The sequence below is a fragment of the Calonectris borealis genome, chromosome 2 (genome assembly GCF_964195595.1).
Source record: "Calonectris borealis chromosome 2, bCalBor7.hap1.2, whole genome shotgun sequence".
Classification (NCBI taxonomy): domain Eukaryota; kingdom Metazoa; phylum Chordata; class Aves; order Procellariiformes; family Procellariidae; genus Calonectris; species Calonectris borealis.
This window is the reverse complement of record NC_134313.1, coordinates 150884284-150910034: the sequence shown is the minus strand read 5'-3', so window position 1 is coordinate 150910034 and position 25751 is coordinate 150884284. Positions and strand designations below refer to the sequence as shown.

Sequence of the window (25751 nt, the reverse complement as noted above, 5' to 3'; positions counted from 1 at the left end):
TCCTTAGCCTATAAGGGAATACATGCAGGTATATATAAATATATACAACTATCTATATTATAAAAATATATATAACACGTATTATGTAAACAATAAATGTAATATATAAAATGGAATCAAAATAAATATGTAATAGTGTTCCTGGAAAAAACATATGAAATAAATAAAAGATACCTACTCATTCCTTCCTTTTGAACTACCAGAATGAAAAACTAAATGGAAATAAACTATAACAGTAGGCAGGATTTCAAATTGGTTTGTATTGGCTTGAATAATGTCCTCAGTTGTTGTTTGATAGCTTTTCTCCATTTTGAATTTGAAGAGTAATTCTAAAAATGTTGAGAGTTGGTAAGTGTTCTCTGCATCTCAGAGACAAAGCTCATGTTAAATTATAACTTACGGTTATACATGACAGTGTTCTCTTGGGCAATCTAATTTTTCCTAAATAATCAGTTTCTGAAAAATCTAAGTAGAAAAGGTAAAAGGCTAAAACCGTTGCAACAGAAGAAAAAAATTGCATATAAGTACTGTTGTTCAAATTGGTCAAGAAAACCTAAGCCCATGTAATTGTGCACATGTGCTGAGGAGAACACTTTTTTTGGTTTCTCAAGCATGAGGCAGCAGAATTTTCATTCATTTGGCACGCTAGGCTGAAAACAGAGTCTTCTTTCATTTGACACACTCCCCTGGAAACAAACATGCCAGTGAAGAGATTGTGCCAGTTATCAGAAGCTCACAGGAATACATTGTGCTGGTTTGTATTAATTTTCATTTCATGAATTGCTTTAAAACTTAGCAACATAAAAAAACATTAAAACACCTTTTTAGCGTTATTTTTAGTTCCTACATATTTCCCTGCTGTGCTGTTACTCAGTTTAAATCAACGGAATGTTGTGAGACACATGGCTTGGTTTGCAGCAGAGCAGATCTCTCCTCCTGCCTGGGTATACTTGGAGCATTCATCTGTAGAAAAGCAGCAAATTTAACTCATTTTACATCCTTGAAAAAAATGAGTGTCTTAGAAAGAAGTTCAATAAAAATAATGGGTGACTTGAACAAAGGTTATGCAGCAAGAAATTTAAGCCAAAACTCAGCTGGCATCTGTTAACTATAAAAGTTCACAGATAATGCTTGGTCTTCTGGGAGACACTTGCTTTTCTTTCCTAGAGTTATATTCTTCAGGATTGCCAGCAGGTCCTTCCCACCTCTGGAATTTGCTACAAGACTCTATTTCCCTCATGGATGTTTTTCCAAGTGCAAACTTGGCAAACTCAGGTGTACTTCTTGGAACTAATCTGGTCATGGGAGCTTAAGTTAGGACCAGGTTGCAGTGGATGCATGTGAAGCAAATATGGGAGTGGTATTTTAATCATTTGATATGAGAGAAGATTCATTTATTTCCTAGTCTTGTGCTGTTGCTGCTGTTAGAGGAGAAACCATGTTAGATGCGAGTATGTCTGCTTTATGTAGCTGTTGCTTTTTTTCCGGGTGCTACTGAGCGATTTTTGTGTGTAGAAACAGCATGCGGGTGTGTTTTGGTTTTTTTTTTAATTATTATTATTTTTTAAGGGTAAATTACTTTTTGAAAAGGTGTTTGAGGAAACAGGGATGCTTGTGATTGTGCACAGATGATCTGTATTGTGACATTTAAGGCTATTGGTATTGATGGTGGGAATTTTTTTGTTTGTTTCATTTACTTTTTTAAAACATTTTTTAAAAAAAAAGAAAAGGTACAAAGTCTAGAGCGAATGCAAGCCATTGAATTCTACAGCTTTGGTGGTAAGCTTCCAGAGTCAGAATGGCCTTCAAGCAGGTTGAAGAGGTATGGTGTCAGCCTATGCAGAACTAAAGTGGGGGTGGGAATTGGGTTGGAAGAAGGATCACAGCTATAAGGTTTCTGTCCTAAGAATTTACCTAGAGAAGGGTTGTGGAGCAACACTTGTCGCTGTTCTGTCCCCATATGAGAATGAGACACTTAAGAGGGATCACGCTGCGTTTCTTCCTGTTGCTCAAGGAATGAGGACTGTGGATATTTAATTGTTGCCCTACAGTCATGTTTGTTTAGTCTCTGACACTTACGGATATTAGGTTTTTTTGGACTTCACATGAAAACAACCAGGTGGAAAGTAGCAATGTTGCCACAATGTTTAACAGACAGCTGTAGCTTCTGTCCAGTTATCTGCCCCTGCTTGTTTTGTGAATTTTTGTGGGACAGCCTGTGCATACTGCAGTTTCAAATCACGGAAGAAAAATATGTGATTGTGAATTTACAAAGCTTACTTTTTGTTTCTTTTTCTGTACCATTCTGCTTCAACCTGTATACCTGATGGTCATCAAAAGGAAAGTAGTGACTTATACCCCATCTTGTACACAGAAATTCTGAATGGAATATTTTGTTGAAGAAACCATATACATTTGAATTGCTCTTGAATAAAAAAATCCCAAACACAAGAGTTATATAAGTTTGATTTATAATTTGGGAAGGCTGAAAAAGGCCTCATGAAGGCCTGCCTGCACTGAGGTTATTTACAGGTATAAGGTTCACGCTTGAAATACAGTCAGCTGGTGCTCTGTGCAATTGTCACTTTTGGTTGCTGTATAGCTTCAGTAACAGGCACTGTGGAAAATTCTACACAGTTATTCAGCAGCACTGCAATGAAATAGATATACTGATGTCATTCTCTTTTCACCCATTAACAAGTGATTGCACAAACTGCAAGTGAATAGAAACGTGATTTCTATCTGCATGCTTGGTCCTCTGGACCAACGTGCCTTCCCATTGCTAATAAAGATAATGCCACCTATTTGAAGACATCGGCAGGCATGCTTAAAACCCAAGATGAATTGAGCACATTTACTGCGTTAGAAGCAGTTGCTAAATTGTAAGTAACTAAGTCTTGTTGTATAACTGCATTGCACTCAAGGGAACAATTTAGATTTTGAATTGTATATGTTGGTAAGTGAAAACTATGTAGACATTGATTATTTTTTTCCCCTTGACCTAATCACTGTTTGCCTATGGCAATATCTGATATGTTATGTGTTCACCAAGAATTCTCTTGGGACCACAATGAAGCATTTTTTTAGCTTCATTAGTAATCATAGTTACATTAGGAATAGAAGGCAATGGAGTAATATACTTGTACTGTACTATACCAGTTTTCCTATTTATTGTAAAGGTGGAAGTGAACTCCGTAGGTAGGAGTCTGAATTTGTAAAGAGAGAGGAGGAGACCAGATTTGAATCTTTGTGCATTTTCAGCAAGAATTTAATTTTTTAAAAATGGAAGGCAAATGCCTATTTAGATTATTTATTTTTTATGTGTTGTGAAAAAATCCTTTCTTTGTTTCTCCTTATCTATTTGTAGTCTAATATTAGAACTTGTCTTGGTAATACTAGAGAATATGAAAATGATGCTGAGTAAAATAAAATTTAGTAGTGTGTTTTTCATTGTCTGAATTAAGCAAGCTGCCAAAAGTAAATGATATAAATAGTGAGAAGAATGTTTCCTCTTCTCCCCCACCCTGGGAATCTGATGTGTATCACCCTTTAGACAAAAAGTAAAAATTCCAACAGAGTACCTTAAGAAATGTGTTTAACTTTTGACATACTGTTGATTCCTTCAAATGGTAATTTTGTTTGTGTGCTAAAATATTTATTTGTAGTGTAAGGAATTCTGCAAAAAAGTGTAAAAGATTGAACTTCTAACTTCTATCTAGAGGTCATGTAACTAGACACATGGACACTCTGCTTGTTCAATAAAATGTTAGCAATTAAAAAATTCTCACATGAATACTTGCCTATTTGCACGCATAAGAGGCCAAACTATGGCCTACCTAAATATAGACTTGCAGTTTGGTATTTCTGAGAACTAATTCTAACACAAAACACCTTTTCCTCCATTGACTTGTCTACTATGTGCGTTTTTTTCCAGCTATGCAGTGACAGCTGAGCAGTTTTTATTTTAGCTTAGAGCATTCATTTTGCATTATCTTTTAATATAAGTGCTTATATTATGCTTTGTTTTTCAAAATATATGTGATGGAGTATTGCCTTTTTTCCTCCTGAACAGCAGTGACTCTCATGAAAGTGGACTTAGATGCTGCATGTGGAAGTGTGTGCTGTTGTTGCAGTGAACAACAAGTTCTCAACTTGTAAGATCCGTTAACTTGAAACGAGTGTGTAAAGAGATGTTCAACCTTGGAAGTATGATGGGACAATATTGCTTTGAAAAGATAGTTATCAAGAAATAGGGTGATGCTTTTGGTGTTTGTATCCGCGTGAGGGAGAGAGTGTGACAGGCTCATTTGCCTTAATTGGTGACAAAACTTGCAACCTGAAGCACGGTGTTGGAGAAATTGCTGAATGCACTAGCTGTCTGTAACATTACCAGCTCCTTCTGCTATTAACTGATATGCCTATACATACATTTATTTTTCCCTCCTTAGATGTAACTGAGATCGAGATTTCTGAATTGTAAACGAAGTCATCCAACACGTCTTCTGAGCTTTTTACTTAAAACAAACAAAACCTTAGTGTGGTCATGACTTTCTCTCTCTAATCTTTGGGCTTCTGCCCTAATATGTAAAATAATATCTTAGTCTGTAGGAAATACTGACTCTTAACTCGGTGTTCTGTTGCTCAGCCTTTATGGAAAATGTTACTGAAGGTGGCCAACAAAGTCAGTTAGCTATAAATGAAAGTCTCTTAGAACAGGTGACTTCAGTATGGTAGATGTTTCTTTATTAGTTTGAAAATAATTGTTCTTTGTAGCTTATTTAGGGTCATACACTGCTAGGAAGTTCTGTAGTGATGAGAGGCTTTTCTCAAAAACCAACCTCTTTTGTTCAGGGCAGCTCTTAGAGGATCTGGAACCTTGCCTGAAGATACCTAACATTACCTATACGTAACTAATTAGCAAAATGTTCAGAACATACAACATTTTCCTGTGTTGTGTTTGACAGTATTGTGAAGAATTGGTTAGCAGGCAGACTTATCGCTTTAGAAATTTATATGGACCAGTTGTAACTAAATCATTTACAGCAACATCCCATATTTAATTACTTATTGTTATTACTGTCCCCTGATTGCCCCCTATTTCCTGATTTTTATTTTCTATAGTAGTGTTGAAATACTATATTTTTGAAGCCAAGCCCACATTGTTTATGAAGTGGCTGACTGGGTTGGTAGATGGAGGGAAACAAAACAATCTCTAAATTATTTCTGGTAACTGAGATGAACAATCTGTTTTTGTAAATTTATAAATTTTTGTTTCAACTTCTCAAGGTGAAGCAACATAAATATTTAAGCTACTTTATTCTTTAAGAGTTGACTGGGGATCTCTTGCTTTGCTTAAGCATGAAACAGATAAACTACCTTTTGTGCTGATCTTTTACACAAATAATCATGCTGCTCCCAAATAAAACTAAAGTTTACATTGTTGGGATACAACTGAAAACACTGTAACTTTTTTTTGCTTGTTTGTTGTTTGAAGTAATTGGAAGAATACTATGGGACAACTCTTTAATACGCTTTTATCAGCTTTTTAATTGTTCATTGGGAGTGTTCCAAAAATAATATCAAGCACATCTAAATGTGTGGTAGAGAAGGAATAAACTGTGGTTTATCCAAAATACACGGTCTGGAGGTACTCATTTCTTGAGGTTATCATGTTCTCAAACCCTAATTTTTAAAAGATTTATTTACTTTGCATTTTCGCATTTACGTCATATAATTCTATTAAGTCTACATACCAAGAATTTAATGTTTCTTTGTGCTTCAAACAGATACATATTCACTGTCTCTTCCTTCCTCTTAACCAAGAGTTAAAAATAAACCTATAAAACAATGGCAATATGAAAGAACTCACTGGCAGTAATCAAGCTGGAAGCAAGCTGGTACTTAACCAGAGGAATTTTGCTTTGGTGTGCACACGCCTTAGAAGTAGCTGTTGGAAAATTTAAAAATGAAAAAATGCATGTGTGGTCTTTTCAGGAGAAGTCTTCCCTGTGAGTAATAAAAGCACCTTCCTTTGACAGACAAGAGACTATGGAAACTTTGGTCTTGCACTAGGGGATAATGCCAGCTTCCTTAAAATATAATTTCAAAGCTGAATTTTCTCAAATTCTGCACTTTTCCCCCCTTTATCCTTTTCCCCTTCCCCTCTTCCAGTCTTTCTCTAATATTCACTCCTGGCCTAAACTTGTATACAGCGTTATTATAGCCTCATGTTATAAAACGGAAAATTTTACAATGAAAATAATGATTTGTAATAAAAAGCCTGACAGACTAATTACAGTATTGCATTAATTATTATCTTATTTCAGCTCTGTTCCTCTCACAGCTGATTCAGATCTGGGTTTTGGTGTTTTTTAATCCCTATTGACACTGTAATTTTGAGAGAGAGAATATACTGGGGAACAATATATATAAAAGCAAGAAATAAAAATTGTCAGATAAACAGTTGATTTCTAAAATGTTGCTTTGGACATGTTAGTAATAGAATGCAAGTAGTTCTGTTTAAATGTGATGCTTTGTGGATCTTCTGGTGAGTGTAACACCTATATACTATACAATACAACTCTCAATCTTCCATAGCTGGATATTTTTACCGCATGTACTAAATAGCAGTCATTAATTCAGAAATTTGTGCATTGTGCAGTTAAGTTGGTACATCATTGATGCATTTTACGTTCTGAGTCTTTTTTTTCCTCCCAAAATGTGTGCAATTCTTACAATGATTAAGGTATAGATTGATGTCAGTGCTATAGTATAGCTTCAAGACTGCAATTTGAAGCTACTTTAGAAAAATACAGTTCTTCAGACATGGTGAAGCTGAAGTTGAATGGAAGTCCTATTAGTGGTGAATTACATGTAAATATTAATAAGGGAAGAGTTCATAGCAAGTCCTGAGTTTGGGAAATTGAGCATGATAATTTGCTGAAATGATGTCTGTCTTGAAGATACGCAGATGCAATAATTTTCAGTTTTTATTTGAACTTCTAAATGGTGCAGAAGGTGCCTGGCTTAGTTTTTAAGCAAGAAAGTGTTTGGAAGTTTTGGCAAATATAATTGTAATGGATGTATGGTAATGAAGGAAGTTAAGATGAAAGATTAATTGGACTGAATGACTGTTCAGTCATTTAGGCTAGGCTAGTTGCATGGTTTGGTTGTTAGACATCTCAAATTACGCTGCCTTAGTTCCTGCACTTGGTTGGCTGTCTTCACATCTTGACAAAGTTCTAGGAATTAGTTTCTGACAGCTTTGTTTTTCTTTTTCAGGATGCTTCTTCTGCAGACATTCGGAAAGCATATCGAAAGCTTTCACTAATTTTACACCCAGACAAGAATAAAGATGAAAACGCAGAAACACAGTTTAGGCAAGTAAGTGCAATGTGTAGCAGTAAAAGTTTTAGGGAAAATAGGATCAGAATTTTTTATGATGATGTCGTTTTAGTAAGAACAATGGTGCACCTTTGAAATGACTGAGTTGAACACTGAATTACATTTTTCCTGATGTAGCTAGAATAAAACCAAGTACACTTTTTCTGAATTAACTTGTTGAATAACTCAAATTTAGTATTTACCTGTATATTAAAAACAAGTTGAACATAATACTTACACTCTTAGGAGGAAAATATGTTTTGCACTTTATGTAAGACTGTTTATAAATAGTTTTTCAAAAGCAGTAGGGAAAATTTCTGATCAGTTCTCAATGTAGGCATAATTTAATGAAAAGAATTCATTTTAGTTTTTGAATTTTCACTTTTTGAATCCTTACAGAGGGAAACCATGAGACTGTTGTAATTAGCTCTACCTTTAAAAATACACTTCTGATGACTAAATACGGCCTACTTGATTTTAGTAAGATCTTTAGGATGAAACAAATGATACCTTTTATTTTTATGTGTAACTGAGACAAGACTCAGTTTGACAGATGTGAGGAGGGGAAAAAAAAGTCTTTTGTAGGAGTTGCTTTTTTGTGTATCTGGTGACACGTTGTATATGAATGTCACTGTTTCTTCTGCACTGAGTTTGCTTCTTAGTGTTGTAGGGAAAAATGAAAACTAGCAAAGTTCGTTAGTTGGCAAATGTAAAATATCATACTACTATTCAAACATTATAAACTCAATCCTAAAGTAAACTCTTTTGTGTGTTTTTTTCTTTTTCTGTTTTTGTTTTAGTTGGTGGCCATCTATGAGGTTTTAAAAGATGAAGAAAGGAGGCAGAGGTGAGTTAATTTGCACAGGTTCTTAAATAAAGCATTCATGCCAGTGATGTATCGAAGTCCTATTTGACTTAAATGTAACTCTTCAGATGATTTTTTGCATAATTTAAGTTTGTAATTTCTCTGTAGCTGTTTAATTAAAGATTTTATGTGGCATAAAGTGGAAGGTGGTGTGTATTTTTGTGTGATATACTGGTTATTCTCCTTTAAATCTAGTATTTGAAAGAACTTTAAAAGCTAGCTGTTATTTGGAGCGATTTTTTTAACACGTAACAGTTATATAATTTTTTGTTGACTTGTGTCAGTTGTCATTTCTTGTTTTATTAAAGCTGTGGTTGAAAATACAGGCCACTGATTCAACTGTCAGTTGTATCTCACTATATCAATAAAAGGTTTGTTGCATGATATTTAGGGATTATTTCCAGTGTATGTCGTCTTCAACATTTTCTGTTGCTTAGTTCATTGTTTTTTTCTTTCAGATGTATTATCTATAATACTGTAAACTTTGATATACATAGCATAATTTTTTTTAATAAATGCTAGTTGTCCTTACTGCTTCAGGAGCAGGTCCAGCAGTACCTGAAGAGGATAGGATTAAGACTGAAAACCTGGGGCTGATCTGCTTTCTGGAAGACTATTTTGACCTTTTTTTTTCTTTTTTTTCTTTTAAGCAGATGACCATTTAAACTAATGATTATCAGGAAAAGTGGGACACTGAAATCAGAGTTTTGCTTTTGGGTTGGAGTTTTAATAAATCATCTTTCGGCTTACAAGTCTTTAAACAGGGCTTCACGAGACATTTCTTGAAGGGTTTTTGGCTTTGTAGATGTCTTGGCAGGAGTCCAGGTTTTATAGTACAGATTATCTACTTTTTGATAATCCTCTCTTCAAGTCTCATGAAAATGTACTTCACAGAAGTACTTTTGGAAATTTGTATTTTTTTTTTATTTCACCTCTCACAAGAGAATTTCATTGTGAAGTTCTACTCAAGGAAAGTTTAAAAAAAATTGTTAGTTAAGTGGTTTCAGACCAGTTGAAAAGTGAGTTATCCCCCAAATTTTCCCACCTTTTTGTTTATAACATTGTTTACATACACTTTCTGATATTGCCTCTCTGGAACTTAGTTCCAGCATGCAACTTCTAGCAATTTCCTTGCAGCTGTAATAGCAGCTTTTTGCACAGAACTGTGATGCAGTAGCTTGTAAAAATTGTTTTTAAGCCTTGTATACATTACAAATGTGACTAATTTACCCAACTTGTTCGTGAGAATATTGTTAAGTAGTGCAGCAAGTGATTACAAATGAGAAGTTAAAGCAGCAGTAGATTGTTCTAGCTTAGATTGATTTCATTGTCAATAACTTAGTTTGAACACAGATAATGTTGTATTTTTCTTGCACAGTGTGAATGTATGGTTGATATTGCTTCTATAGTTGATTAAATATAAATGTAGTGGATTAAATAGTGTTTACCTTCAGAGAATTTTCTGGAAATAATATGCAGAGTTTAGAAATAACATGTGGAGTAGCAGAGCTATATGGTCTCGTTGCTTTGAGAAAACCTTTATTGATTGGATTTATTACACAGTCTAATGATAAACTCTCAGTTGAGCTTGTAAACAGCGGGTGGTCTGTCCTGTATCCTGTAAGGCATTGTGGTAGCATGTCTTTAAAACAAGCCTTAAGTAAGTGTGCTAGGAGCTGCTCTCCCTGTAATATCGTTTCTCTTGTAAGGTAACTCATGGGTTTCTTGCAATCGCATGGCAAAGGAAAGGGGGGAGTTGTTCCTTTTTGGGATCTTCCTACTTTAGATGTTGATATTTGGCTACGCATTGTGTGAGGTGATGGACCTAGTGGAAGAGGCTCAAAGTTTACTCTCATGCTCATGCACTGGGGAGAAGCTATGCTGCACCTTTTGTTTCTCGGGGCTTATCAACTCAGTTTTATCCTAATTCCAGAGACAGTTATTTGGATCTGCTGTAACAAGGCTTTCTGCCAGATTTTTTTCTTTTTCCTTCCCCTTGGCAGTGTGGTAGTTTTTATTTCTAAAGTAACTCAGAGACCTGATGGGATGAGGTGGAAATTAGTTCCATTTCTTACAAATCAGTTGGTGAGGAATTCTGGCAGTTTAGCTGGGAATCCCTTCACAACTGGACACCTAAATGGCTTGGGGCACGGGATTACACCACCTTGAGAAGAGTGAGCTGCAGGCTTCTGCTTCTGTACAGTGAAGTCAGCTGTACCTGCCTCTTACTGTTCATCTCAAAAGTGATGTAGTCCAGCATTGGTCCTGGTGTGCGTACAAAGAGTGGAACCATTAAAGGCAGGGATAAGGACCTGCACTGTATGAGTGAGCGATTAACTCATTTTGAAACAATAAAACTGAGCCTAATTACACCCTTCCTCCATGTCTTGGTGAACATCAGAGGTGTTAAGTGTTTGTGTGCATGTACAGAAACAGCGTTCTAAAAAGACAGATTTGTTGGCCAGCTATATGTAATTATTTTTCTAAAACCTTTGTATTTTCATATTTATCAGTGAATTTTTACTTTATCTTAAAATATTATAGTTTCGCTACTTACAATTATAATATAGGGCTTTATAATTAAAATGTGGTTTGCTTTTTGAGAAAGTTATATAGTTGCTTGTGAAGGTATACTAATATTATTAGTAGTACTACAGAATATAGTAATATTACCATGTTACTACTTTTCTCTTACATTCTTTGACTGATAAATAATCAAAACATTCTAATAGTCTAACATTAAACATACATGCAGCATTGTTTAATGTAGCAGTGTTTAATATTAAATTAAACATACATGCAGCAGAATATAATATTTTATGTTTTGTATACACACTGCAGAGTGTGTGAAATTCTACAGAAAAGTTTATCTTTAGAGTATGTAGAGATAGGTGCATTTCCTGAAATACACTTTACTTTAGGGCATTTATTGGTAAATCAACTTGACGATGATAGATTTTATTAGCCTTTGATTATTTTTAATTTATGAAAAAGTAGATAGTTTTACGCGCTTCTATTAACTGTAATTAGGCAAAAATCTTAGATTTAATTTCATTGTTTGTTACCATTTTAAGGAGCTTTTTTCACCTACCAGGCCTATCCTCTGTAACAATGTGGGCTTGATTACAGGAAGCATTTGCAAAGGAATCAAGATATACTTGTTTAGAGTAAGAAAGGTGTTTATCTTAGCATTCATTATAATTAAATGTCTGTATTCATAGGTATAAATTGTTCTGGCTGATGTTGCACTGGATGTCTTTGACAGCTTGAGGAAAAAAGGTCCCCAGAATAAAAAACACCAGTGCAGTCTTCCCGTAGTTCAGACTAGATCTCCTTAATTCAAGGTTACAGTATATAAACTATATCAGATCTCTGAAATTATTTGAAATATGAAATGCAGTGGCTCTCTTAAAGGCAAAAGTAAATTATAATTATATTAAAATAGATGATACTGTAATTAGCTACTACAGTTTTTTCTTGCGATGTAATTGATTCTACAAAGAGCTTGAAAAACTATTTCATTAAACTTTACAGAAGAATGAAATTTTAATAATCTTGCAGTTGGTTACTTGTTAATACAAGTAACAAGTCTTGTATAGAATCCTGAGTTTTACAATAAAGATTGAACTTAAGTTATAAATGCGGATTTTTTTTGTCTTTTTGTTTCTGTACTGGTGCTTTGGGGTTTTTTAACTTGCTGACTGCTACATTTCAGAGACAACTGGCAGGCATACTCATATGTCAAAGATTTGCTGCATTCTGTGTACATATGTCTGAGGAAAAAATACTGCAGATTTATTTTTCTTTTTCAGCTTGATATTTTTTTTTTCTTACATAGAGTAACAATATAGGTTGCCAAAAGGAGAATGCTTTGTAATTAAATTTTGAAGGTAGTTCTTGATGCACATGGATTAACTATCTACCTTTCATGGTTAATATAGGTTTCTATAAAGAAATTCTTTAATGAGAAAGTTGCTTTTAATTAAACCACATCCTAAATTTGGAAATCAAGATTTAAAATTATGGGAAGCTTCTGAGTTTCAGTAGGATCATTTTCCAGTTGAAAACCTAAAAATCATTGATATCTTTATTTTTCAAATACAGAACTTAATTACTATTGAAAGCAGTGATTTATCTTTTAACAGTATATATTCTAAAAAGTGGGTTATAATAGAAGCTATCTTTCCTTAAAATGGCCAGTCGTGTGAGCCATAATGCTCATTGATAGTAAAATCAATAGAGCATTGATTCTGAGACTTAATCCTTGGAGACTGTTGTTCGGAACAGCGGACATAGCCTAGTAAATACAGAGTGCTGTTTAAAGTGTTTAATGCAAGAGACTCTGCTGTCTTTATTTTTTCTTAACAGATAATTTATAATAGAACATGGTTGCCAAACGTTAGTTTGCAATCTTGTTTTACATATTACTGTATTGTTATCATTAGCATATATGGACCTTATTTAATCAGTAGCCACATTTTCAGTACATCAATTAACAAGCCTTAGTGTATAAGACAGGCAAATGCTTAATAAATTTATAGTAGTATTAAAAAAATTCTTTCTTGATGCTACATATATTTCTCTGAAGCTTTTAAAGGAAGAGCATCTTTTGTGAAATCTTGTTATTAACCTAATTTGTTTTAAAAATGGTTTTGTTTCTAAAATATTTTCTTGTATTCTAACAATAAAATGTTTAGCAAATGCATTATTATTTTTTAAATGTTAAACCTTCTACTTAATTCTTAAACAAAAAGTTAAGTAGAAGTTTTAGTTTTGAAATAACACCCTAAGCAATTTTTCTGAACAGAGTTTGTGTTAAGGCATCAGTAGTTAATTCGTTCTGACTTACTGGGCAAGGAAAAAAGTTATTACTTCAAATTTTACAATAATGGATATTAATATTCTCATAATTGTCGTGGAAGATAGAATTTTGTAATATGATTTTTACTTGTGGTAGCATTCAGAACACTGCTGAATCCTGAGGTGTTAAATCTTTTGCATAGAAATAATGGTGCCAACTTGAACAAATGTTTTATCTGAAGCGATGTGCTGAATTAAAGTATATTTTTTTTAATTGAAAACCATTGCCTCTTTTTCTGCTTAAAAAAATGAATTTGCTTGTGGAAATTTTTTTTAGTACATCTCCAAGGTATCAATTTAATAACTATCAAAGTAGCTAGTGCAGTTGTTGCATTTAAATTGATTTACATGTCAAGACTGGCAGTTTAGCAGCTGCGCTATTATTCCTCGATCGGTCAATTTACTTGAGAAAAACCTACTACTGAGTTCTACTGACCTGCATGACAATATAGGCCCTATTTCTATTCCTGTAATTAGGCCTGCGACTAACTCAGAATATTTTTAATTAAAATATTTTGGTCAATGTGTTGCACCAAATTAAGCCTTTCAGTGCAGATTTAATTCTGGAAATGGTGTGATTAGAATATATAATGAGTTGTGTTCAATTTAAGATTAACAGGTTGTGCATCTTGAACATACAGGTTTTTGAGTTTACTGTAGAGATTTTAGTTTGAAACTTTACGCTGAAAAGTTAACAAATAGAAAAATCTGGTTTGCATGTCTGTGGTTTGTTTATTTTTAAATTGATGGGTAACATACTGTAAATAAAAGACCCCAGACATACTAAGGTATTTCAGGACTTTTGTGTGAAGAAAAACTGACAAATTGTCATTAAATGGTTTCTGTACAGTCAATAGTGTTAGTAAAATTAAACAGTTTTAAAATAGATTGATTTTGGAGACAGCTTTTCAAATAGAAAATCAAAATTGTCTAGCTGTGGTGAACTTTGTTTTCTAACATCAAAATCAAGCCTTTAACTTAAATTCATAGCTGACACAGAATGGATGTTAAGTCTGGCAGCATTTTTCCCTAATGGATATCGTGCTACTTAAAGGACAAAACAAAAGAAAAGATACCTCTCCCCTCCCCCCAACACTTGTGCTTTTAACTTGTAAAAGAAAAAAAAAGGTTTCTAGTGTTCGAGACTTGTTCTTTGCTACCTATTTAGTAGTTTGTGGTTTGTTACTTACTTCTATTATGGAGACCTGCCCAGTGGTTAGTAGGCAGGTAGAACACATCTACATTTCTAGAAGTCTGTTGTTTCAGAAGTGAATGAACTGGGTGCGGTGGGGTTGTTGTGTTGCAGGAGCCATCAAATTACTTTTTTTCTTTTTTTTCCCCCAAAAGACTAGATACATTTCCCCAGTGTTTGGTTCTGGATTCTGTTTGTTTCCAGATGCAAGCCTAGCAGCTGACAAAACAAGGCATTGCTCTATTAAAAAAAAAAAAAATTACTAAATCATCTTTTGTGTGTGTACTATTCAAGCGGTCTGTGGATTATCATTTGGTTTGTTTTATAATTGGATGGTTTGGCTTATTTAATTTTTAGCTCTCCATGAAAGCCTGTTATATTTGCTACTGTAGGTATGATGATATTCTGATCAATGGACTACCAGATTGGCGACAGCCTGTATTCTACTACAGGCGGGTGAGAAAAATGAGCAATGCTGAGCTGGCATTACTCTTGTTCATTATACTCACAGTGGGTCATTATGCTGTGGTTTGGTCAATCTACCTGGAAAAACAGCTGGTAAGTATTGGTAATAAATCAAACTTGCTTCAATTATTAGTATTGAATTTCCTGCAGAAGTTCGCATATATAGGGATCTCTTTCCCTGTTTTCAATTTGGATTTTTCATATTTTAAAAGGATTATATTTAAAATGTTGATAATTATAGAATGAGATATTCAACATAGTAATCTAAAAACTACTTAATTTTTCTAGAATTGGTAATAAATAGCAAGAGATGGTTCTTTGGTTTTTAACTGGAAGGAAGAGGAGGAATAAAAACTCTTCTATCATCTTGACGCAGAATCATATGCTACTGTAGTCGTGTCTATGGTTTTCCTAAATGTTGTTTAAAAATAATAAGTTTTTATTCATTTAAAAGTCATACTTGCTTTGCCTTTGTTCTTAGCTAAATGCTTTTTTGTTTTGGGTTTTCGTTAACAGGATAGGCATTGGTAAGCAGTATAAAACACATTTTTTGATTATTTTCTTTTTTTGTCCTATAAAAACCTATTGCACTTAGTAGACTAGAAAAAAACGTAAGCATAACTTGAAAAATATTCATACATTAGCATCTATTTCCTTTTTTTATTTTCCACTGCATTATTGAAGTTGATGAATGAGAAAGGAGGCAAGTTGAATGCTTTCTCCTCTTAGAAAACTTTGATTGCTATGGAGATACACATGAGTGACAGAACTGGACTTCATGTGTGTTTAAAGACTGGATACCATGGCAACAGTTATTGTTAAGATAGATCATTTTACTTAATCATGTAGGACCTCTAGATACATTTGCATAAATGCTACTCTACTGTTTACCCTTCACAGAAGAGTCCCAGTAACATTTGTGGTTTACATGTTAATGATAACCTGTAACCGTAGTTCTTTCTACATCAAGGATGAACTGCTTAGCAGAAAAAAGAGAGAGAAGAAGAAAAAAACAGGCAGCAGGAGTACAGATGAAGCCAAACTTGCTGTTCTAGACAAAAATGAAAGGTGGGAAGGAACTCTCTTGTTTTCTGCATTTTAAAACATTTTATCAGCTACTGGTTTAGTTCTATCATTTTCTCCTTGCATCTTTGAAATATTTTATGAGAATAATAACTGTATTTGTAGTAACAGCCATTGCTGATATCAAGTGTGCCAGTGTAGATGTGTTTCCAGGTTTTGATTTGTAAATAAATGTGTGGTGTTTATTCAGCAGATCAACAATAATTGAAAGATTAAGGCTGAATTAATGGTATCTGGCTTATAGAAGGGTATTAGTTCTTCAAGTTTATTTTAGAAGGTTTTACAGCTTTTTCCATCTTTGAAGGTTTTTGCCTTTGATTACAATTAACAAATTTCAATTAATTTAAGTTTTATTTTATTACTATACCAAGTAAGGAGTTTTTATGGGCTTTTAATGCTTGTCTGATTTAATACTTTTTATCTGATTAACTTAAAAACAAGCGTGTTGGTAAAGGCTTCTAACACCATTGTTTGTTAAGAAACACATAGGGGAATAGTGACTTTCAGGACGCTCCAAAAGATACCACCATTTCTTCTATTGATTTATAGAAAGAAATAAAGGGTTTAAATAGTTCACACAGCAGGGGCATGAACTGGATCAATGCAGGATGGAGATCAGAGACCATTCTGCCTGTCGTCTTTCCTGATGACATCAGTGAGTAATGCTCCAGTGAACTGCAAATGACATTAATTTTTATGTATTGTTTTGTTTATGCTACAGTCTTCATATCTGGTTGTCAGCACTTGTGAACACTTGGTTGAGGCTTGAGGCTTTTTTGGTTTTGGGGTTTTTTTAAACTGAAGTGATTATGTGGCTTAAGAATTTATTTTCTTGAAGAAAAGCCCTTTTTAAGAGATTAAAATACAGCGATGATTAGAAATTAGCTATTACATATTTTGAATTAAATATTCAAAATGTATCTTTAATATTATGTAGTTACTCATTTTTATAGGAGTTGACAAGTGCTAATCATCTTAAAGGATAATGGGTAAGTTCTGACTTTGAGATTGTGTGGCAGTAATGAAAAACTTACAATTTTATTTGACTGCAGAGTATTGGACAAACCACAGTGGCATGACTTACTTCCATGCAAGCTGGGAATATGGTTCTGTCTCACTGTGAAAGCTTTACCTCAGCTATTCCAGGTAATAGTAATGATTTTAAGTTATATTACTTTATTTTTCTTGGTGGTGTTATTATGCATAATCAGAAGCGTAGCACTTGTTCTTATGAATTTTCTGGTTCGAGCGCATACCATATATATATTATTTTATATATATATAAAAATCACTCTTTGGAGGCAAATTTAATATCGTAAGTTCATCAAAATATGAATATATTTTAAATGGATATTAATCTTAACATGCTAGGGAATTCAGCAGCAGTTTCTGCTAGGCAAAACTACAAGAATAAATGATGGGAGAGGGATGATATATATACATCTAATTAGGAATAGCAATGTCTTTTAAGTGATCTGTTAACGAAAGCATTTTTATCTCAAATAGGCAAATGCAATGTTTTCATAGCAAATATTAATATGTCATTTAATTTTGGGGGAACAGTGAAATTACTTTTTCTGATTGAGTAAGCTTTTTTTTTGAGTCACTGGATAATGAGATAAATTGATATCTGAAATTACTAAGGTAAAATAACAAAGATATGGTTGTAATTTATAAACATAAATGAGGCAGACTTGCCCACAGTTGTGTTTTTTGAATCTAATACTAAAAGCTGTAAAATTTAGCTGATATTCATCCAGTGTAAGTATTGTCAGATCAGTTATCAGAATAACTTTTTTAATATCCCATGCTCCTTCTTTTCATTTCCCTTTAATACACCCATTTGTTTTTAATACCCTTGTCACTGCTAATGAATGTGGATCAGGGAATGCAAGATGGATTTTACTTTGGTTTACCGAAATATTGAGTATTAATTCTGAAGTATAAATGGCATCAATGTTCAATTTCTGTTCTGTGTTCAAGCTGGAGAAAGCATGTAATTCATAATTCCTAATCTGTTAGCAAAAGGCTTGTAAAAGTTATAAATGCTATAAAGTCTGGTCTTTTAGCATCCCATTTTTATAGCCTTTAACCTTTCCTACAAAGAGATGCAAAAGTTAATCTCTCTTCCTCTTTTAAAAGTTTCATCAGAACTGTGTGGCTATTTTATTAAAGAATCCTTTCTTTTTGTAAGTTTTTAAAGCAAAAGTGATGATGCTTAATTAAATCAACTGTTGTATCCAAATTAAATTTTGATGTTCATCCCTCATTGAGGCGAGTCAGATGAAAAAGAATTAAGTTCAGCAATTGCTGTTGCTGCATTTTTGAAACTTTCTTCGTAATTATAGTACTTTCCGTTTTGCCTTAATTGCAAAATATTCAAAATATTATAGAATATAGTAAGAGATTCATGAAGAATTTTTAATTAAGACTTCTTATAATCTTTCTAAGCTGTCATTTTCTCATTTTTGTGATTTTAAGATAGTCTGTTAAGAAGTCAGTTTAACAGGTTTCAGATTTTCTGTTCAAAAAGCAGTTCCTATGTCTGCCAGAATAGGCAGAAGAGATGAATACAACAGAAGTGATGTTTTGCGCTTTGTAGACACCTAGCCAATACTTCTTGCTGTGGATTTTAAATCCATTAAATTAATGGTAGTGGAAAAAAAGCTATCCAATAATTCATGGAAAATTGGAGACCAGCAAGCAGGGATTTGGTGGCAGGGGAAGCAGGATGTAGAGGAATTCAGAGCTGGAAGGCTTTGGAGCAAGGAGGAAGCGAAGAGATGGGGTTCTAGAGTAAATTGCCCCATAGGTAAATTACACTACTGCTTAACTCCAGGGTTTGTTTTGTTGTTGTTTAAGATGACCTGCCAATTATGTAAGTTGAAATGCAATAAAATGTAAGTAATCTTCAATATTTAGAATATTCAGGACTTCAGGTACCTGAAGTAAGTTACTGTAGCTTATTAGTTAACAATACTTAAAGAAGTATTATCTCTTCCGAGGAGCGTAAGGGCAGCAGTGACCTCATATTGGAGATGTTTTCTGAAATGACAGCGCAAAAGATATCTTTTCTGTTGTAGCTAGCTGGCTGGACAGAGACCTCTAGGCTCTTTTTGAGTTGTATTTCAGGTTTTAGCAAGATCTGCTTAGTTGCAATTACCAACATATAGCAAAAAAGTAGCTATATTTACATGATTATACCCAGGTACGGAGATCCTGTTTTGAATATAAGTGCTTTTCTTTTCAATAATACGCTAACATAGGCTTGAAATTTCAGAGTATTTCAGGCTTTTAGTGTAAGTAGAATCACTAGGGCAACTTATCTGGAAGATAAGACTTCTACAGATACCAAGTAGTGTTATATGTGCTAGTTACGCATGCAGATTCTTTAACAAGGTGTTACAGTGGTTGACATAAGGATGGCTGCTACAGATCTTAGTTGTTTATTGAGTTAATCGAAATGATTTCTTCAGTCATTTAAGAGCCAACAAGTTATTTACAAAGTTGGCTGTCATTCATCTGCAACTAATGCAATTGTAGATTAACTTTTAAAAATGCATCCATATTTAAATGAACCCTGTTTGGGACAGAAAAGGGTAAGAGTTAGCAATACTTTTCATTAAAGGCTGCTTCTGCCTCTGAGTTTTTCAAACCCTGTCAGTGAAATAGCTGAAATGCTTCCTCAAATTAAGGAAACAAAACTACCTGCCTGTGTACACAAGTTCTTCCTCAAAGGAAACTTTATTAAAAACAAACCCCCACAGCAAACCAACAACAACAAAAAAACCCAACAAAACAAAACAAAAACCACAAGTAGAGGTCAATTTAAACTTTCTGCCACTTCTTGTATTGATTCCTTTTACCTAGCATCCATCTCTCCCCCCATTAGTTAATGTGAATATTCTCCTTAAAACAGCTCTGTCTCAGGATTCAGGTTGCTGAGCTTCTGCCCATGCCTGGCTCTCATTTATCCAATTGAGTGTCTTTTTCCTACTTCCCCTCCTCCTTCAAAATGTCAGATTTCAGGAGGCACTTAAAATAATTAAGGTGGGCCTTTACTGAAGAAAAATGCTTTGTTTGTATGCCCTTGTGATGGCCTATGCCATTTTATCGTAGTCTGCATTTTATGTCAAGAAACTGGAAGAAAAATGGGTGAGAGGAGGATGAGAGAAACTAAAAAATGATTCTTTTTTTAAACTGTTGACAATTGTATTTTGAGAGAGACTACATAGGCTTTTATATCCACGCATTTAGTTTAGTTAAATTTGGAGGTGAAAACAGCATCTTTAAGCTTGTTTGAAGAAGCAAAGGGAAAAGAATACATAAAATGTACCATAAATCAAATATCTGTGGTGTGAAACAAACATTAAGTGGAGTGTAAATTACATTGACTATTACCAAGTTTAATTCTTATAATGTAGGCTCAAGAAAAAGATAGAAAAAGAATGCAAATTGTTTCTAAGGTCATTTATAGTTTACTCTTTCATGAGAATGACCTGAAAGAAGGCTATATGTTTAAAAAAATATCTAAAAGAAGACGCAAAAAAAAGAAACAGAACTCAATTAAAATGCTTATTGGAACTGAAAATTGTTCTTACAAAGAAATAAACCAACTAAATATAATGTGCAAGAATTTCAATTCAAATGGTGAATGTAATACAGAATAGACAGTTGTGTTAAGTATACTTTTCTTTTGTGGGAGAACAGTCATATGTAAATTGCAGTATATTCCCAAAACAGCTGACTAGAGTTTTTTCTTTGGATGTGCAGACATGCAACTTAAGAAAAGTCATCTTTCTTAAAAATGTTGTTAATTATTCTTCACAAAATATTTCCTTCAGAAAACTGAAGATAGGAGTGTTTGTTAGTGTTCCTGTTAACTATTTTTCCTCCACCTTGATGTGGTGAAGCTTAGCAATGAACGTCTTTATTTTTACACCAACTTCATTAATGCCAGTCAGCACTAGGAAATGTTTTTTATTAGTTAGATTGTGAGTCTGCTGTTGTCCTGAGTGTAATGAAGCAGAAAGCATTTTTATTTGTTTCAGACAGAAGAGGATTCTTGCTAAGAAAATAAAGTTTCCTGCTATCTTCTATCTATAATAGTGTAGGTGTAGCGCATACACCCTGGCAGTGAACTGTTGGAAGAACGTCTGGTGGCTCGCCAGTAATGAGAAGGCAGTTCAAGCTCAATACGTAGTTGCACTGGGTATAACCTAGTGAGATTATCAACAAAGCTTTCAATTACAATAGAAACTTTTGTTTATAAAGACCTTTGTGTAGCACGAAGTGAATTAAAACAAAAAGGCCAGTAATTTATTTTTATGTAGACTACCAGATGGTAATTACTGTAGCTGATTTAGTAGCCTGGAATAGATTCAAACTAGTGACCCAGAGGTGTTTAATTTCTTGGCATTTTTTCCTCAGGTTTTCTTTTAATCCATGATTACATTTCAACACCTGTTTAGAGATGGTTCAGCTTTGGTCTTAAACGGATTGGCAATGTGTCATTAAACTCAAGAGGCTTTGCCAGCGGGGCATCTCCTTTGGCAGAGTTAGCTTTTAAGCAAGATTTGATTAGGTCAGCAAACATTTGTGTGGGTTGTTTTTGTCTTCACATATGACTTTATATAAAATCATCGTGTGAGATTAAAATAAAATTTATTGCATTTAATAATGTATGCCTTAAAAAAGATATTTTTTGGAAGGGATTTATTCAAGTCAGTAAGGTTAAATATCTCCTTAACTCCCAAACCTTTACAGGGTTTTTTGACGTGTCCCAACTTACTGTACAGCATCAATGTTGATATAAGTTGTGGGGAGCAAGCAGTTGCAGGATGTGTGGTGCGAGTGATTGCCCATTTGCTCTGTTTCTTGCTTTTTCGCAGCTGTTGGGAGAACCAAAGTAGGGATGAAGCTCTTGACCCTGAGGTCAATTAGAAGCTTAGAAGCAGGTCAGAGGAGAGTGGATGGTAAAACAAGTATTCTGGATGTATGCAAGTGAGCAAAAATAATTTCCGCCTAACGGTACCATCTGAGGCTCTGGAGACAAAATGTGCGTTCCTGCATAGTAAAAGTTTTAAATAAATGTAAGACACTAAAGAAATTTGCCTTTAATTGCCTGTTGTTCTGTGGCAGCCAATTTTGTTCTGCTCCTTCAAATCACTTACTGTATGTCTGCATATCCCAGCACACACGTTAGAGGAGTGTAGCTCCAAGAGCAGCTTGTGCGTACAAGGCGATACTGGCTCTCAGTTGACGGTCTGTTCTGTTGTGGTATGAGGCTTCACGGGCTGTGAATGGGTCCCAGGGAGGCCTTGCAGCACTGGCCTCAGTTCCCCCTTCTGGCTGCCTTTGTTTCGCAGTGTGGATGTGGAATACCCAGCAGAAACTACATTAGCACAGCCTGCTGCTGGTCACTCCCATCTGAGGGTTGGGAACCACACTTCAACTGCCCACAGGCTGTATGCAGCTGAAGAGCCTGGCCACACCTGGTATTATTCCAAGGTCAAAGCATGATTTTCTGATTTATTTCCTATTTATTTGCTAGTTTGCCTTTGAGTAAACATGTAAAAATGCCAAAAAGAAATATAAATCGTAATGTTTAACTTTTTTTTTTACATTCTTTCTTACCGTAACACATTGATATTACTAGTTTATAAACTCATCAAAAGAGTGTGGTATAATGGCTGGCATTTTTATTGTGTAGAAATAGCAAATTGAAGGTTGGATGTTATGGTAATTTTAATTTGACTCCTTTTTCTCTCTCTTTTTTGTACAAATTGTACAAGAACACTGTACTCAAAAAGACAAAAAATTAGTTCAAGAACTTCATACAGATATTTCTCTTTAAGTCTATAGGTTGATTTAATAAGTATTAATGCAAAGAAAATTATTTCAATATACTGATTTTATGTATGCTTGTGGGAAAGTTTCCAGTTAACCGTAAATTCTGAGGGGATGCGTTTTGTTTGTATCAGTCCTTCACCCAGAGAAGTAAAATGTGAAGCTGATTCTATCACAACACCTGTAATGGAGACTCACATATGGCCAATACAGCAAGTTGTTTCCAATGTTTGCCTTATTTCTCCTAATCTCTAGTCTTTCTGTGGTAGACCAGAAAGCCAGGAAGATTAACTGGAGGGAAAAAAATCCCACAAAGCAAACAAACCAACAAAACCTCATCACCCTCCCCAAAAGTCAAGGAGAGGCCGGAGTGGCTGAGTCTTACTCAGAAGTGAAGTTTTTAGTTCCAGGGTTAGTACAGTTCGAATAAATATGGTATCTGTTGATTTAAAAACAACAAACAAACAACTAAAACAAAATTAAAAAATTGAAAACCCCACAAAAAACCCCAACCAAAACCCCAAACCCAAAACCCCCAAACAAACAAAGAAAAAACCCTTAAAAGTCCAGTATCAAGAATTTCCGTATTTCTGTATAACTCAAGTGCAGCTTTGTCTTGGCAATCTCAAATTTATTGACACGAGATGATACTGATATAAAGAGGAACTGAAATAGAAATACAAGAATTTTTCAATATTCTTGGTTCTTAATTGTGGTTAAAATATTGAAAATGTGTTAATGAAGTGTTTGTCAATTTGATTTTTCTTCTGCGACACTTTTTGAAACTTTTAGTTAAATATGAGGGTAATCACAGGAACTTCCAATACATGGCAGTTGAAATATAATTTAGAAATACTAATAGCAGAATTTTGCGTTTCTAATACGCACTTTTTTCATTCTGTTCCTTTTTGGAAACTGTGTATTTGAAATCATGGTATAATAAACCAGCATATATTACCCTCTTCATTATTCTTTTTGCTTAACTACATGCATATTACTGCTTTGATGGTGAAGAAAAGTAATGTATTTGCATTGATTTTCTTTTTTGAAAACTTCTCAAACTCCTGCAAAAGAGAACGAAATATTTCTGATTAGGTAAGCTGGAGCTTCTAGTTAGAACAGTTCTAAGCTTTGTATTTATGTGTCTCTTTCCTCTGTCCCTTTCCACCCACAGAAGGACAAAAATGTTGCTTTTCTTATGTTTATTACCTATTGAAGGTGAAATATACATCAGGTATGAAATTTTGACGTTGTGCATATTTTGAGCTGTTTGGGAAAAGTCCCCTGAAAGAAAAATCATTACTGAATCTTGGGGAAGGAGCATTAGATTGGAAGAGGCTGTATCTAGATTGCCAGTGTCTTTAGGGCCCTAAAATATCTGTATTGAGGCAAAATGACTGCTTAAACGTATCACTTTGGAAAAGTAAAAAATCTGGACATAAATCTATTTTGAAATACTCTTACTACCAAAACTGAATATCCTTGAAAACGAATATTCCTGTTTAGACTGACACTATTGAAAACTGATGAGGAGTAAATTGAAACATGCTTATTTATGTTAAGGCAGAAGTTTTCTTCAAGAACTTCCTATTTTAAACTGTTTGCCAGTGTTTCCTTCATTTTGACTTCTAAGTTCTAATACCTATATAGTTTGTGTCTGTGGCTAAAATCTTTACTCAGGTATGCCTTTTAATTTCTCTTTGCAACCTGTAGAGCCATTTCTTATGCTTTTGTGGGAAAGATTTGATTTTCAAGTCTTAAATCTATTTTGATTAAATTTTTTGTTTGTTTTTTTTTCTTTGCTTTACTTTATATGTATACATTTTTATGTGTGCTTCAAAATGTGCATTCTCCCCTTTTTTTTGCGATTATGGTATCAGCCATAATAAACTGTGATTAATAAGATAAAAGACTAATGTTGCCTTTGTTACCTGGATATTACTCCATTTGCAGTGATAATCCATTTTATATCTATAAAGCAACAGTACTATTAAATTTCATTTATGTGCTTCTGACTAGTTTTCTTTGTTGTTCAGCTATTGTTTCTCATTTTCATCTGAGCCACATTTCCAATTGTTCTGTGATTGACATGCTGGAGAGATTGACAGTTACCCCCTAGTGCCTGCTGTCTGGAGATCCCACAAGCAATAATGGATTTTACACCAGAATTTAGCATCAAATATTGGCTTTCAGTGTCAAATGGGTTAAATTTAAATGCCAGTTAATTGTAGCCATTTTGAAATCATAGCCTTAAACAAAAGCATTTTTTGGATATCAGTATGTCTGAGTCCTGTGTATGCCATGCAACCCAAACGTCTCAAACTTATAGCAGAACTTAACCGTTACATTATGGCTGTTTCTGTTTCTTAGTGATGCAAATAGTCCAAATCTGGAGAGTACAAGGAAAGTTTCCATATGTGATAGGGAATTCATATTTCAGGTAAACCAAAAAGAGAACCAATGCTGATCCTAATTTTGTCGTTCAATGTTATAACATAGAAACTGAATGTGTTTCCTCAAAGCCTTCATATCTGCTGTTAATGGTAGTCCTCCTGTACCTACACATGGTTTTTAGCCCCAATTCTACTAAAACCACCAAAACCCACCTCTTTCCCGTCCCCCAGAACAAAACTGTAAGCATGTGAGATGCTCTCATCTGCTATGTTGCAGCAGCAAAAAGTAATGTAAAGTCTTTAAAATTTCTTCTGTGTGCCGTGATCTCCTACATAAACCTGGCACAGAAATGTAACTTCCCATTTCTGTACCCAAATGTAAAGACAAATAGAGAGTAAGAAGTATTTTGGAAGGAGATGAAACCTTACTGATCTTTTGTGGGAATTTGTCAGAGTTGTTCCTCAGGCTGACTTGTATCAGTGAGATGTCTCTAAAACATTACGAAGTTCTGCTCAGAGCTGGATCATGATTCTGTCCTGTGTTGTCCCACCTCCCTCAAGTTATCTTTGAAGGGGTAGATGCCAGTATAATACAAAGAACAACTGTGGTGTCATAATATCTTTGCAGGAAGCAATGTTTTTGGATTATTTCTGCCATTAG

At 34.2% G+C, this 25751-nt stretch overlaps 1 protein-coding gene across 2 annotated transcripts in view; it reads left to right on the top strand.

The window, feature by feature from the left end:
* Nucleotides 1-25751, top strand: part of DNAJC1 (DnaJ heat shock protein family (Hsp40) member C1) — a 112773-nt gene that overhangs the window by 33372 nt on the left and 53650 nt on the right. Inside the window, exons 2-6 of one of the 2 annotated variants that reach the window (XM_075143928.1) lie at nt 7282-7383; nt 8184-8230; nt 14693-14858; nt 15736-15833; nt 16901-16994. In XM_075143928.1, coding sequence (XP_075000029.1) covers nt 7282-7383; nt 8184-8230; nt 14693-14858; nt 15736-15833; nt 16901-16994 — 507 coding nt within the window. Of the gene's footprint in view, nt 1-7281; nt 7384-8183; nt 8231-14657; nt 14859-15735; nt 15834-16900; nt 16995-25751 lie in introns of those variants that run through there. The other variant, XM_075143927.1, reaches the window with a different exon arrangement.